General features: G+C 42.7%; 1 protein-coding gene across 2 annotated transcripts in view; it reads right to left on the bottom strand.

Annotated features, from left to right (window-relative positions):
• Window positions 1-5,661: 5,661 nt before the first annotated feature.
• The window catches only part of LOC111981035 (transmembrane protein 132E), a 381,967-nt gene continuing 372,302 nt past the window's right edge, over window positions 5,662-15,326 (bottom strand). For both annotated transcript variants that reach the window (XM_024012156.2, XM_024012155.2), the window contains exon 9: window positions 5,662-8,320. In XM_024012156.2, coding sequence (XP_023867924.1) covers window positions 7,253-8,320 — 1,068 coding nt within the window. In that variant the 3' untranslated portion in view covers window positions 5,662-7,252. The remainder of the gene's footprint in view (window positions 8,321-15,326) is intronic.

The raw sequence follows: 15,326 nt of genomic DNA, 5'->3' as shown, positions 1-15,326 counted from the left end.
CCCTGTGTTGTTGTGTTATCAGCTTGCAGCGCAAACTCTCCCCATTGAGCATTGTAGACCAGGTCACGGTGACATCCACATAGTTACTACCAATATTACAAGTTATTTCTCGTATAGGCTGCTATCCTAATCAAAATAAAATCAAGTCGGTTGGAACAAATTGAAGATAGTGAGCAAATCCAGGGAAAGGTATTTCTCACGTCACCCATCGACATAAACATCACTTTCGTTTACAAGTTTTAACTAGTGCCATGCAGCTGCGGTTGCCAGCTAGCCAGCGTAAATTAACTGGGAAGGGTTTATCAGGATGACTGTCTGAAACAAATCCATTCTTCTCCACACTAGACTCTGAGCTACGCAACATACGTCATCCATTTGGATGAGACGTTCCAGTGGGCAAGTTCATTTTGCGTGACTTGATACTTCGGGTGGGCTCATTTTCTACCATACTATTGGTCCTCCTAAGGAAAGGTCTTCGGCCGCCCAGTTAACAGGCATGAATTGTTGGCATGAATTGTTGACATATTTGTAATCCTAACCAAACCCTCAAGTCATGAAGCATGACTTTATGACCAAATTATCCTATTTACCCTTTGTAGTCAATTTTGACACTAGAATAAATGTTTCTGACTCATATCGATTTCACATAGGCGGCTTTCAAAAGGAGAAGTCAGTTTTCAAGGGCAGTTGACCTTTAATTCAATGAAGGGGAAAGTATTGTAATTTTTATTAAGTACATGTGGGCCAGTTTCCTTGACACAGATCAAGCCTGCTCCAGAACTGAAAAGCATGGTCAWTGGATAATCGTAATTGAAATGTCTCATTAGTTCAGGATTAGCTTAATCTGTGTCCAGTAAAACTGTCCCCATAGTGTCAAACTTAAACTGAGTGTATCGCCGGACATATGTAATCATTACCGTAACTTCATTTATTTAATCAAAGCATTGTTGCCGAATGATCACATAACATATTGTTCACAAAGCTACATGACATGGAAATGCAATCATATAGTTATCAAAATGATTCTTACTGTATTACTATCAGTGATGATGAAAATGAAGGACTGTGAGGCAATGCGCCATTTGACACTATTGGGTCACAGTGATTAAACCACCATGCCACCGTTGACAGATGCAGTTACGCAAAATCGCAACCAATTATTCTTTCCATTCATTGCCACATTTGAGGAATTATATTAATTTATTCTGTTTGCTGACAGTTTTCAAACTTTCTACAGATGCAGTCACAGTAAGCTTCCATTTTCCTCTAATATTTCAATTTTTAAAGCTCATTACTTATCCTGTCATATTGTCTGCTTATCCTCCACCGATTATKAATTAGCCTAAAAATAACATTGTTGTTCGACAATGTCACGACACTATGTGCAGTATGTTTTGTGCAGTACTTGCCAGTTTGATACAGCATACACTGATGGTATGGACATTTGGTGTTTGATTGTATGGTCATCACTTTCATATTCCTGTGTTAATTCCATCTCTAACTTATCCTACAGATGTTGCGGATACCATGTTTATCCAAGATAAACTATTATGAATGAAATGTATGAGATTGCTTCCCTTGAGTGACAGCGGTGTATTCATGACATCTAGATCACATATATATAGCACATTTTCAAAATCAACTTTGTATTTTGGGCCACCGCACCCTATCCACTTAGTACTACCAATATAGCAGCATCCACATGGGCACATTTAATACACATCAAGTCAATGTTACTTTAGCTAATGATTCATAGCATGAAGACCTTGTTGGAAACCAATGATTGCCCTCTGTCTTTGGTTACACTGGAACAGATAAATCAGGCAGTTCTACCTGGAAAGACTTAAGGTTAACCTACCCCCTGAGGCAAACAGAAACAGTTGCGTGACTGATAGACATCCTTGTGCATTAAATGACAGATGGCTAAATTACCCATTCTCAAGATAAAGTATCTCTCACACAGTAGGATACCAGGAACAGAGGCAGACAGGCTCCTGTTTTACCTCTGTACTCGGACTGGTCCGCCCTAGGCTCTCTTGGTACAGTAAATGGAGATAACCACAGAGAGAGGAGTACCACCTACTGTACTTACCCATTTAACCAGAGACAATAGAGGAAACCGAAACCAACCACACATTGTCTAGTTCCTGTCAGATTTGTGGGGGTGAGGCAACAATCAGTAGACCAGAACTGCATTTGATAGATTTTCTGGACAAGTTGAAAGAGTTCTGAGCAGTTCAAGCCTCCCCCCTCTTCAATGTACTGGGGGAAAACTACTTTGTACCCATGTAGTTCTATGGTGACCATTAGGCAGGCATGAGATGACACGCCCATTTAGGCAGACGAACAGAGGACAATGTGGAGAAGCCCCTCTGCGGTATCTCACTAAATCTCAGATTTAACTTCTCTAACTATAATTAGTCCCGAGCTCCTATAATCATATAGGCCAATGCATTGAAGGGCCACTAATTCAGAATGGATGGTCAACTTTGATACATTATATATGTTAATGTGATAATTGTGTAGTGAGAATAATTGGGTGCATAATTGAGATTTAATCGGTAAGAAAGGCTTTTTTGAAAAGCTGTGGGAAGTCCAATTCCACATGATCTTAATTTAGATTTCAGGTTGTTTTATTACTACAAATTATGTGAAGTTTGAAAAATCAAAAAGTTTTGTTACGATTATGTAAATGATCTTATACAACGTGTGGGTCTAATCCTGAATGCTGATTGGTTAAAACCGCATTCCAGCCGGTGTCTATTCCACAAGTTACCACCGGCTAAATCCATGACGTTAAAATGCCTATTTACCATGTTTCATCTGAATGCGCAATCCACTGTCTCATCAGCCCAGCCATGCAATTTATAAACTTGATCTCCACTATAAAAAGCATAAAAAGACATTATCTCACTAATTTTTTTTGACTAACATTTAGTTTTCAACAGCTGAGATTTGTATAAACCTTGCTGTCTCTCTCCGAAATTTTGCGACATTGTTTCAATATTCAAATTCGATATCCAGCTGTCCCATAGTAATGAACGTGTCGGGGGTCGGGACGAGACAGACAGGCAGGCAGTGTTTCTCWGCCAGTGGAAATAATGAATCAGCTGGCATAATTTTTATGGATATAWACAAATAAATGTCAATTGAAAAAAGGTAAAAACAAAATGAAGTGCAGCTAGTTTGCAGTCTTTCCAGCTTCAGTTTGAAGTTATTGTGTTAGCTGTGTTGGCTAGCTCCTCTGAACAACAGTGTCCTGACGAGWGAGCACATTWKCTATGCCAGGGGAAATCGCACCTCATTAGCTCATTGTTATGGATGTCTCCAAATAAATGTCACWAGAAAACAGCTTAAACAAATGCAAATRCAGGTACTTCGCTGTTTTTCTGGCTGCACTTTTTGACGTGKTGATGTCAAAATGAGGGTGTTGTACAAAACAAAGTCATCAGCAATTGGATAATCTCTAACCAATGAGGGTATCAAAGCCAATTATGAATTTTCAAAACGCTGCTTTACCCACRTGTGTTCTGGCTCTGGCCCAACCCATTAGTTTTTGGGACCAATCAGAACGGTTAGAATGTGTTCTCATTCAGTAAAGAGTTGGGGAGGTACTCAGATCCAGACTGAGGAAAATGAACAAGTGTCCGTGGGCATGGTATAGCATTTGGCCGGAGCAAGGAGTCTGGGTAGCCAGACAATAATTAAATGGTAGTAGAATGAAAATGGTTTGTGTATGTGGGTCTGGCTTTCTTACTTCTGATTAACTGTATGATAAGGAACTGCATCCTGCCATTCCTAGGGCCTGAAAAATAACTGAAGTATGGTTAAAATAATTGCATCTACCTTCTAACATAAAGACATTTTGAAGTTTGGAAAATGAGAATGCATACACAGTATGTGACCCAATGACAGTTTTTTATGACAGTGTTATAACGATGAGTAGAAAGGACACATTGTTTATGTATTGTATTTTCTTTAGTCCTTGACATATGGAGGAATATACAAGGGTTTTGTTTTTCAGGAGAATACAGGAAATTGAACAGTGTTCTGTACATGAACATAGTATCGTCAGTGTGGTGGTGCACAGTCACCCGAACCGTGAGGTTTGCACGTCTCCACGTGGGGTACATTTCAAAAGTATTCAATCACATGTGAGAAGTAGCAGCAGCTCAGAGAAGAAATATAATGTGCACAGAAGTATGTACACCGTCAGCAAAGTCACATTACAAAATGGTTTTGCATATACATATATATACATGGAGGAAGGAAACGTATACAAATGATCAGAAGCTATAAAATGTTTTTCATAAAGACATCTGCTATGAGTGATCTCTGAAAGCATAAAATCGACTTGGAAAGTCAGGGACTATTTATTTTTATTTATTTATTTTACCGTTATTTTACCAGGTAAGTTGACTGAGAACACGTTCTCATTTGCAGCAACGACCTGGGGAATAGTTACAGGGGAGAGGAGGGGGATGAATGAGCCAATTGTAAACTGGGGATTATTAGGTGACCGTGATGGTTGAGGGCCAGATTGGGAATTTATAAAAAAAGAAGAATGTTAAAAAGCTGCTATTAGAAACGTATCCCGCTGCTGTTAAGCAGTGGTACTGATTTGGGTTGACCACAGTAATACAAGAGACAAAATATCCATTTGATGATCAAAGTACAGTAGAATATCAACACATTCATCCTGAGACACCATTGTTAGAATGGGGGTTAAAACTATGGGTAAAAAAAAAAGGCCTGCTGTAACSAACTGTTCATTTCCTCAACCCGTTTCTTTGTACTTGTGTGGGTTAGAAGCAGAAGCTTGAATAGTCATGTCTTTGATTTTCAAGACCATTTACCKTTAGATGTTAACAGGATTTAATTGAGATTTAATCACATTGTGGAATTAGGTCATTATTCAATGAAACCACTTGGAATGCACATCACATGGCATCCTATAAATCAAATTCTTAAGAATTCTAAAATAACTAAAAAGCATGTAGGACAGCCASAAAATGTCAGCCATCTAGGCTGATGTTTTGTGTGGAAATTAACTGATTGGAATTGATTTATAACTCATATTGAGTGGTTGGGTGACATTTTCTCTTCCATTGTGGTCATATTGGTCATCATGTGATTAAAAAAAMCACAGTAAATCCAAGCCCTACTTAGAGCATATAAATAAACTGAAATAAAAATTGAAACTTTTTTCATTTTGTTTATTTTTCATTACTCCTGAAAAGAACTTGGCAAATCATCAGATCAGCACGAAAGAACATTACTTACCTTTAAAGAATCCCACCCAGTGCTTTAAAATTCGTCACAGTCTAGCCAATGCCTCTACGCAACCAAACCTACAAATGGCATCCGATTACATTTATCATTTAGTCATTCTAATTTGCACTAACCAAAACTCATAACATCAAAATTAAGATTTCATCAAACCAAGTMAATTCTGAGAAACTTAATAGGTGCCACCACCAAAACAATGGCACAATGTGTCAGTACCGGCGCGCTTGGCTCCTGTGGCAATCATGACCAGCTCGTATGCAGCATCCATGCTTTATTACTGACATATTCTGGAYCAAACATAGTACTTCTCATTATGTGTTTTAGGTTAATTGGAAATTGGCAACACAAATATTCTGACTCTGTACAAATGAGTTGGTGTCAAATCAAATCACATTTTATTGGTCGCGTACACATATTTTGCAGATGTTATCGCAGGTGCAGCGAAATGCTTATGTTTCTAGCTCCAACAGTGCAGTAATACCGAACAATACAAAACAATACACACAAATCCAAAACATTTAAAGAAAGAAATTAAGTTCAATTGGATCATGATTACACGAGTTGACGATAATTTAAAAAGAAGAAAAAAAGGAAATGGAATGATTTCTGCTGCAAAATCTTTTGTCGGGATGAGAGTTCTTTCATTGTAATTCTTAGGGCCTCGGTGTACAGTGGGAAATCATAGTAAAAACTGCAGAGGAAACACTATGGTTACAGTGATGGGCCAACATGTTCCCAGCACACAACACTTCCCCCCTTTTCTGCCTGATAACTAGTTCAGTGTAATGTTGTTGCTGAAGAGGACCTCAGCTGGCCATGGTATGTACATATGAGGAAGGGCTGTAGTAGGCAGGTCTGGCACGGCATGCAYGTAATGCATGATAACATATGTCCTTTAGTATTGTCTAGGTATGATTAGATAATAATTTACAAATTTAAACATCTATAAATTTGGAAAATTGCTGATTGTGCCTCAGWATCTCCTTTCATGCAAAGAATTTTGGAGATTGTTTACTTCATGATATACGTACAAGCTCTTGTCTTTTCCAATATAACTAAACCTTTGACCAGTTGTAGCATTTTGGATAATTGCCCCCTGCACTGCCCCTTAACCCAAAGTGTACAAACAGGATGTCAGCATTGAAATCAGTTGTGATCAGTGAAACCCATTCTATAACCCATTCTAAGGCATTAGACTTAATCAGGATAGTGTATGAAACCAGTAGTAGGGCACTGACTTGGACTATGTATGAAATGTAGCAAAATGTACGGTAATGACATTGAATGAAACCATAGTATGTGCTGTACCAAGAACAAAGAAGGAGGTTTTGCCATTGACGAATGCTTCCCTACTTTGGTAAGATAAAAAGAAATCCGTAATATGGTTTTTAATGAGCGTCTTTGACAATTGGTTGTCCATCATGTTGTCCCATGTTGGCCTAAAACCATGCGTCCCAAAAACGGTTTCTTTGAAATGTAATCTGCACATCAAAGGCCTCTTTGTTGGAAAAKGTACTTGGAGTTTGGATAAACCGACAAACACAGAGCCAAGACCCAACCCGTCCCGCTAAAAACACTCCTGTCTGCTAACTAACCCTCAGCAACAGTGACAGAGAACTTCAAATCCATCCTCCAAAACAGTGCTCATGACTGAAGCTTCTAATTCCATTTGAGAGTGTACTCCCCTACCTCTGTAGAAAGGACATCCACACAAAGCCATTTCACTAGCGTTTAAAATCCTTTAGTCCAGTCTTTAACTTTCCAATTGTTTTTGCGACTTCCAAAAAAAGTGAGTGTGTACGGGAAACAGCACTGTGCAAAGAAAAAAAAAGAACCCAAACAAAAACAGAAGAGTAGTTGGCCATGGTTTTTGTTTGTGAAAAGTTGTCACTAAAGTGARAAAGAGAAAAATAGAAAGGAAAGTATTTTTAGAAAGCTCCAAGGCTTCTTAACAGCCGCCCCTTCAGGCTATTTCCTTTATCCTGCGCATGTAGTCATGCAATTCCTCTGGGTCCTGAAAGCCCATGTCCTGGCAGACCCACTGAATGTCCTCTTCATCTGCGATGGGGATAGAGTTGTAGGGCATGTCTTCTGTGGGGAGCGTGGTGAAGGTGGTGAACTTGACGCGCTTGCGCTTGGATGTGGGCGAGCTGGCCTCCTCGCCGTGCTCCTTGGTGGAGCCCCCGGAGCTGCCGTCACCCCTCCCATGGACCTGGCTTTGAACGCTGGTCTGGGAGCTGCCGCTGCTGTGGTGGTCCCCATGGCAACAAGTCTGTAACCCCTCCATGGGGTTGATGGGGTTCTCCACTGTCTGGGGTGAAAGGTCACTCTGGGCCCTCAAGGGCTGTCCGTTCCCTAAAAAAACCCAGTGGTGGGAATGGTCCATGTTGGCTTGGCCCTCGGGGGGGATTCTCTTGTGGCGGTACTTGAGAACGAACACRATGCAGTTGATGAGGAAGACCAGGATGGCAAGGCAGAAGACGCCCAGTAGGGCGTACATGCCGATCTCCAGGTCGGTCATGCTGCGGGGTGCGTGGATGAAGTCATCGTCTTCCTCCTCTTCCTCTCCCTCGGTGGGCCTCTCTTGGTTGCTGATGGTCGGGAAGTTGGTGTAGTCGATGGGAACGCTCGCCGGCTGCTCGTTGGACGGCTCGAAGCCTCCACCACCGATGTTGGAGTCCACCACTGGCTGCCTGGTGACATGGGCTGGCTCGATTTCAATCTCCATTTCCTCCTCTGAGTCTTCCTCCRGTCCGAAGYGGACTTTCACGTACACAGGGGCCGAAGCGATGATGCTTTTGCGCTTGGTCTTCTGACAGGCCTCACAGATGGTCATCTCCATGCGCACAATCTCCCCGGAGCCCTCGCCCTCTGCCACCACCACCGGCCAGCGCTGCTGAGGCTCCTGGGATACATACACCACCTTGTCGTTCAGCGTGGAAGCATTGAGATTGTAGTCCTTGGGGTCGAAGAAGGTCAGAGGCGATGCGGTGCTGTCGCTGTAGTAAAGCCAGATGGACAAGCTGGCCTCCTGTGATAACAAGCAGAGGAAAATGTAGTTATTAGTGTTTTTTCTACCATTAMAATGCCCCAGCATTTCACTGAGGAATTATACATAGTGGACAATCTGTGGACAAACTCTCCTGGAGGCTAAGGAGAGACACATTTTTWATGTATTTTGAAGAAACACAAACATTTACCAGATAAAAATATGCTGAAATGCTTTCAGGACAAACACAACATGAGCATTTCGTTAGTTGGTTTGATGAAACCACTGCTCTTTCACACCTCTGCATGATGTGTGATATGAATATACAGTACCAGTCAAAAGTTTGTACACTACTCATTCAAGTATGTAGAAAATAGTAAAAATAAACAAAAACCCTGGAATGAGTAGGTGTCCAAACTTTTGACTGATTCTGTATATGTGACCAATTCCTGCCTTTGAAGTCTCTTGACTCGCTCYGATCCCTAAATCTTCTAAGCATGTCTAAACATCGGAACCCCCTACCTTGGCACAGAGCGAGACACACACAGGCGGTCTGTCTCAGAAGTGTACGCCAGCGAACACACGGTTCACTCTGAGAAAGGAGGGGTGAGTGGGTGTTGGGCAACTGTTGTCCTGCAGGCAAACAGACGGAGCTGCATGACTGCACAGCAGTTTCCCTGACAGCTCGAGTATGGCATTATGAGAACAATGGCAATGTTCGGTGGCCATGTCTCCAGGTAACAAGCTTTTTTTTTTTACAGAGGCCTTCCTCTGGCTCCCGCTAAAACAATACCTCTCCGCGCACCTGCTTTGTAGGGGTGACAAAAGAAAATAGCTTTTCTGACAGAGCGCTTTTAGATCCCAACTGAGACGTCTTTTCACTTTCCAACGAGAGAGGCATTTATCTAAATTCTGTCTGGATTGGAATGCCCTGTTGGAGAGCTGAGACTTATTTTTATTTGATTCAGGTGGACACTGAACTTCAAGGTTGCTATGACATTCCTGCTCGAGCACGGGCCTCTCATCTCCACTTGTCAAAATTAAGGGGGCCTTTGAAACACATGATTTAAATAATACATTGAGTATGTCACCCTGTCCTGATGACCCACTAGTACACTGACACATGAAAAAGGTTAGGCACAAAGCAAACAACCCACTGGGCACAAACTGGTTAAATCAACGTTGTTTCAACATAATTTGTCAACAAATTGTGATGTGAAATATATGTGGAAAATACATTGGATGTGAAAAAAGTAATTAACGTAAACTGTTGTTTTGAGGTTGAAATTTAAACCTCAGGATTTGGCTCCCAAGTGGCACTGCATCTTCTCAGTGCTAGAGGCGTCACTACAGACCCTGGTTCGATCCCGGGCCCAGCGTTGCCCGGCTAAGACGGGGTAGGCCGTCATTGTAAAATAAGAATTTGTTCTTAACCTCATTAGGGTATGTGGGACGCTAGTCCCACCTCGTCAACAGCCAGTGAAACTGCAGGGCGYCAAATTCAAAACAACAGAAATCCCATAYATARAATTCCTCAAACATACAAGTATTTTACACCATTTTAAAGATACACTTGWTGTAAATCCAGCCACAGTGTCCGATTTCAAAAAGGCTTTACGACGAAAGCACACCAAACGATTATGTTAGGTCAGAGCCAAGTCACAGAAAAACACAGCCATTTTTCCAGCCAAAGAGAGGAGTCACAAAAAGCAGAAATAGAGATACAATGAATCACTAACCTTTGATGATCTTCATACTCATGTTACACAATACATGTATGTTTTGTTCGGTAAAGTTCATATTTATATCCAAAAATCAGAGTTTACATTGGCGCATTATGTTCAGTAGTTCCAAAACATCCGGTGATTTTGCAGAGAGCCACATCAATTTACAGAAATACTCATAATAAACATTGCTAAAAATACAACTGTTATGCATGGAATTTTACATCCACTTCTCCTTAATGCAACTGCTGTGTCAGATTTCAAAAAAACTTTACGGAAAAAGCACACCATGCAATAATCTGAGTACAGCGCTCAGAGACCAACACAACCCAAACAGATATCCGCCATGTTGTGTAGTCAACAGAAGTCAGAAATAGCATTATAAATATTCACTTACCTTTGATGATCTTCATCAAAATGCACTCCCAGGAATCCCAGTTCCACAATAAATGTTTGATTTGTTCGATAAAGTCCATCATTTATATCCAAATACCTCCTTTTTGGCGCGATCACAGGCGCGATCACTAGGTGCAGACGAAAAGTCCAAAAGTTCCGTTACAGTCCGTAGAAACATGTCAAATGACAATCTTTAGAACGTTTTTAACATAAATAATCAATAATGTTCCAACCGGAGAATTCCTATGTCTTTAGAATTGCAATGGAGCGCAAGCTACCTCTCACGTGAACGAGCATGGTCAGCTCATGGCACTCTGGGAGAGACCTTACTCAATCCCCTCKCATTCGCCCCCACKTCACAGTAGAAGCCTCAAACAAGGTTCTAAAGACTGTTGACATCTAGTGGAAGCCTTAGGAAGTGCAATATGACCCCATAGACAYTGTATATTCGATAGGCAATGAGTTGAAAAACTACAAACCTCAGATTTCCCACTTCCTTGTTGGAGCTACTCAATACTGGCCCCAGCCATAAGAAGTTAATCAGGGCAAGGTGACCGGAAACATGACCGAATACAAACAGTGTAGCTATTCCCTCCGCAATCAAATAAGCTAAGCGTCAGTATAGAGACAAAGTAGAGTCGCAATTCAACGGCTCAGACACGAGAGGTATGTGGTTGGGTCTACAGTCAATCATGGACTACAAAAAGAAAACCAGCCCCGTCGCGGACCACGATGTCTTGCTCCCAGACAAACTAAACAACTTCTTTGCTCGTTTTGAGGACAATACAGTGCCACTGACACGGCCCGCTACCAAAACCTGCAGGCTCTCCTTCACTGCAGCCAACGTGAGTAAAACATTTAAAAGWGTTAACCCTCGCAAGGCTGCCGGCCCGGACGACATCCCTAGCCGCATCCTCAGAGCATGTGCAGACCAGCTGGCTGGTGTGTTTACGGACATATTCAATCAAGCCTTATCCCAGTCTSCTGTTCCCACATGCTTCAAGAGGGCCACCATTGTTCCTGTTCCCAAGAAAGCTAAGGTAACTGAGCTAAATGACTATCGCCCCGTAGCACTCACTTCCGTCATCACGAAGTGCTTTGAGAGACTAGTCAAGGACCATATCACCTCCACCCTACCTGACACCCTAGACCCACTCCAATTTGCTTACCGCCCCAATATGTCCACAGACGACGCAATCGCAATCACACTGCCCTAACCCACCTGGACAAGAAGAATACCTATGTAAGAATGCTGTTAATCGACTACATTTCAACATTTAACACCATAGTACCCTCCAAACTCGTCATTAAACTCTGCCCTGTGCAACTGGGTCCTGGACTTCCTGACGGGCCGCCCCCTGGTGGTGAGGGTAGGAAAMAMCATCTCCACCCCGCTGATCCTCAACACTGKGGCCCCACAAGGGTGCGTTCTCAGCCCTTCAACCTCAGGAGGCTGAAGAAATGCGGCTTGTCACCAAAAGCACTCACAAACTTTTACAGATGCACAATTGAGAGCATCCTGTCGGGCTGTATCACCGCCTGGTACGGCAACTGCTCCGTCCACAACCGTCAKGYTCTCCAGAGAGTAGTGAGGTCTGCACAGCGCATCACCGGGTGCAATCTACCTGCCCTCCAGGACACCTACACAACCCGATGTCACAGGAAGGCTAAAAAGATCATCAAGGACAACAACCACCCGAGACATTGCCTGAARTTTACAAACTATAATTTCAAGTTTGTCAAAGTTTCATATATTCAACTTCTCAGATGCATTCAGATTCAGTTTTCAAATTCAGTTACCTACATTCAGATTCAAAACCAGAGACAACATCCTGGTTCTTTGACAGCCAGGAAAAGTAGAGGAGAACAGATCGAATTAAATGCTCACTGTTAACAGAAGCTTCTGGCAGTTTCTGAAGCCAATGTGGCATGTTTAACTTTTTAGGGATAGGGGGCAGCATTTTCACTTTGGATGAATAGCGTGCCCAAATTGAACTGCCTCCTACTCTGTCCCAGATGCTAATATATGCATATTATTATTAGTATTGGATAGAAAACACTCTAAAGTTTCTAAAACTRTTTGAATTATGTCTGTGAGATTAACAGAACTCATACTGGCAGGCAAAATCCTGAGTTGAAATCAAAACAGGAAGTCAGAAATCTGAGCTTGTATGTATTCACCAGAGTCCCCAATGAAATCCCCTTGAGATATGAATGATTGTGCACTGCCTAGGGGTTCCACTAGATGTCAACCATCAATTGAAATTATAATGAGGCTTCTATGTTGTTTTGGGAGTGAATGAGAGCAGAATATATCAGATGTCCATCAAGCATCCATTTTGTGATCACATTTTCTCATGTTAGTCACTTGCATTCCATTGCTCACGAAGACAAGAAAGAATACTCCGGTTGGAACTTTATTGAAGCTATATGTTAAAAACATCCTAATGATTGATTCTGTACTTAGTTTGAAATGTTTCTTCGACCGGTAATATCACTTTTTGAAGTTTTTGTCCGATATAACGCTGACCAGAATTAGCGTTTGGATATGTATACCAAACGCGCTAACAAAACAAGGTATTTGGACATAAATAACTCACCCAGGTACAATGGATCGGCTTCCCAGCCGGCGACCCAAAACAAGCGCCGCAGAAGAGGCAGACAGAGCGGTCTTCTGGTCAGGCTCCGTAGACGGAATCGCGCCAACGCTCCCAAGTATACTACTCGCCAATGTCCAGTCTCTTGACAACAGGTAGACGAAACGCGAGCAAGGGGGTTGCCTTCCAGAGAGACATCAATGAACGTATTGGTAACGTCTTCTTTTGTTTCACGGAAACATGGCTCACTGGATACGTTATCCAGACGCCGTTAACATTCGCGTGCCACCATGGTTTCTTCCACAGGCTCGTCGCGCCGTCCGAAAGATAACGAACATCGTCATCTGGTAAGGAAGAAGGGCGGGGGTGATGCTTTGATTACGAGTAACGTGGTGTGTCATACAAGGAACTCAATGTCCTTTTGTTCATCGTCAGGCCAAGTGTTGGTGCACGGCTATGTCTCGTGTTGACGAACAAGGTAGACGATAATTCCCGAGCGAGGGTTTGCTTCACGATCAGGGTTAGCGAAGAGCATGAAAGGAACGCAGGTAGATATTGTTGAACCATTAAGTCTGTTTTCAACCGGAAAACATGGCTCACTCGGGATAGGCGCACACTTTAATATGCCCAGATGTATCAGAAGTTCAGGATACAAACAGAAACCACCAGGTTTCTTTCGGACTCAGCGCATTGTGCCGGGAGTCAGTAAAACAAACATCTTTTCTGTAAGAAGAAGGGCGGGAGAGCTTTAATGCCTTATGATTAAAGAGTTGTGGGTCGGTAGATTCACAAAACCTTTCAATAACGTACCAGAGGAACTCAAGCTCCTTATATATTGGCACAATGGGCAAAGCACGACTAACAGTTGCACAATTTAATGGCTATGACAGCTTAGAATTAACTATCACCAAACCTTCGAAGGTTCAATAGCCGACAAATTATCCTACCCAGAGAATTTCTTTCTTCGATTATAATCACAGCCGCATCTATCCCCCCAAGGCAGAACACCGTCGAGGCCCTGAAAGAACTTTATTGGACTCTATGTAAACTGGGAACCACATATCTGAGGCTGGCATTTATTGTAGCTGGGGATTTTAACAAGCTAATTCTGAAAACAAGGCTCCCTAATTTTATCAGCATAACGAATGCGCGACCGGGCTAGCAGCATCCTGGAATCATCGGGTCATACTCTCACCCGGGACGGGGTTAGTGACGCATACAAGAAACAAGCTCGGCCCGGGCGGTACAGATCACTTTCCGCTGAAAACAAGTAAAAAAAACAATTCACATATGACACACAAAGGGACATGGCGCAGACGGAAACGAACTGACCATGGGGTATGTTTTGCTCCCAGAATTTAATAAGACAGACAACTAATAAAGGAAAACAATTTTTATTTCGTAGCCTGTGCTCAGATCTGTGATCTGTATGTCAAGGGCGCTGGTGGTAATTCCGACCAATTCTGAATTCATAAAGACTTCAACATATCGCTCAGTTCGGGGTGAGATTCGCAACGATGGATTTGGATAAATAGTTACTCTGAGTAAGAACACTACAGAGCAAACAATATCTGGGGTCTCGACCAATGGACCAGCCCTGCTGCAAACTGTGTCCTGGTAACTGGTTCACCAACAGAGAACTGCCGCCAGGTGGTGAAGGGAAGTGAGAACAGAACATCCACACAGCCTGATCCTAACACTGGGCCCCACAAGGGTGCGTTCTCAGCCCTCTCCTGTAACTCCCTGTTCACCCATGACTGCGCGGCCATGACGCCTCCAACTCAATCATCAAGTTTGGCAGACACCCACTAGGCACAGTGGTAGGACTTGATATTACCAACAACGACAAAGACGGTCCACAGGGAGGAGGTGGGGCCACTCGGAGTGGGATGCAGGAAAAGGGAGTACGCCTCACACTGCAACGGGTCAAAACAAAGGTCTAAGACTGAGATAGTGTGATCTTCAGGAAACAGCGGGGGAGCACCCCCCGGGGAAGTCGTGACCTAGAATTCCTTACAACATGCCGGACTGACAATATCTACCAAGAGAATTCTCTTCGGATTAATTAATCACAGTCCGTTGTATCATCCGCCCCCCCAACAGACACATCGACGGCCCTGAAGAACTTCATTGTGACAATGGTAAACTGGAAACCACATATCAGGCTGCTTTTGTAGCTGGGGATTTTAACAAGGTTAATCTGAAAAAAGGCTCCTAATTTATCAGCATATCGAATGCGCGACCCGGGCTGGCAAAACGCGCTGGAATCTTGTTACTCTAACTTCTGCAACGCTAAGCGCCTCCCCCCCCTCTTTCAGAAAATCTGACCCC

Source organism: Salvelinus sp. IW2-2015, linkage group LG20 (genome assembly GCF_002910315.2).
Source record: "Salvelinus sp. IW2-2015 linkage group LG20, ASM291031v2, whole genome shotgun sequence".
Taxonomy (NCBI): domain Eukaryota; kingdom Metazoa; phylum Chordata; class Actinopteri; order Salmoniformes; family Salmonidae; genus Salvelinus; species Salvelinus sp. IW2-2015.
The sequence above is the reverse complement of the archived record's forward strand: the minus strand, read 5'-3'. Positions and strand labels throughout refer to the sequence as shown.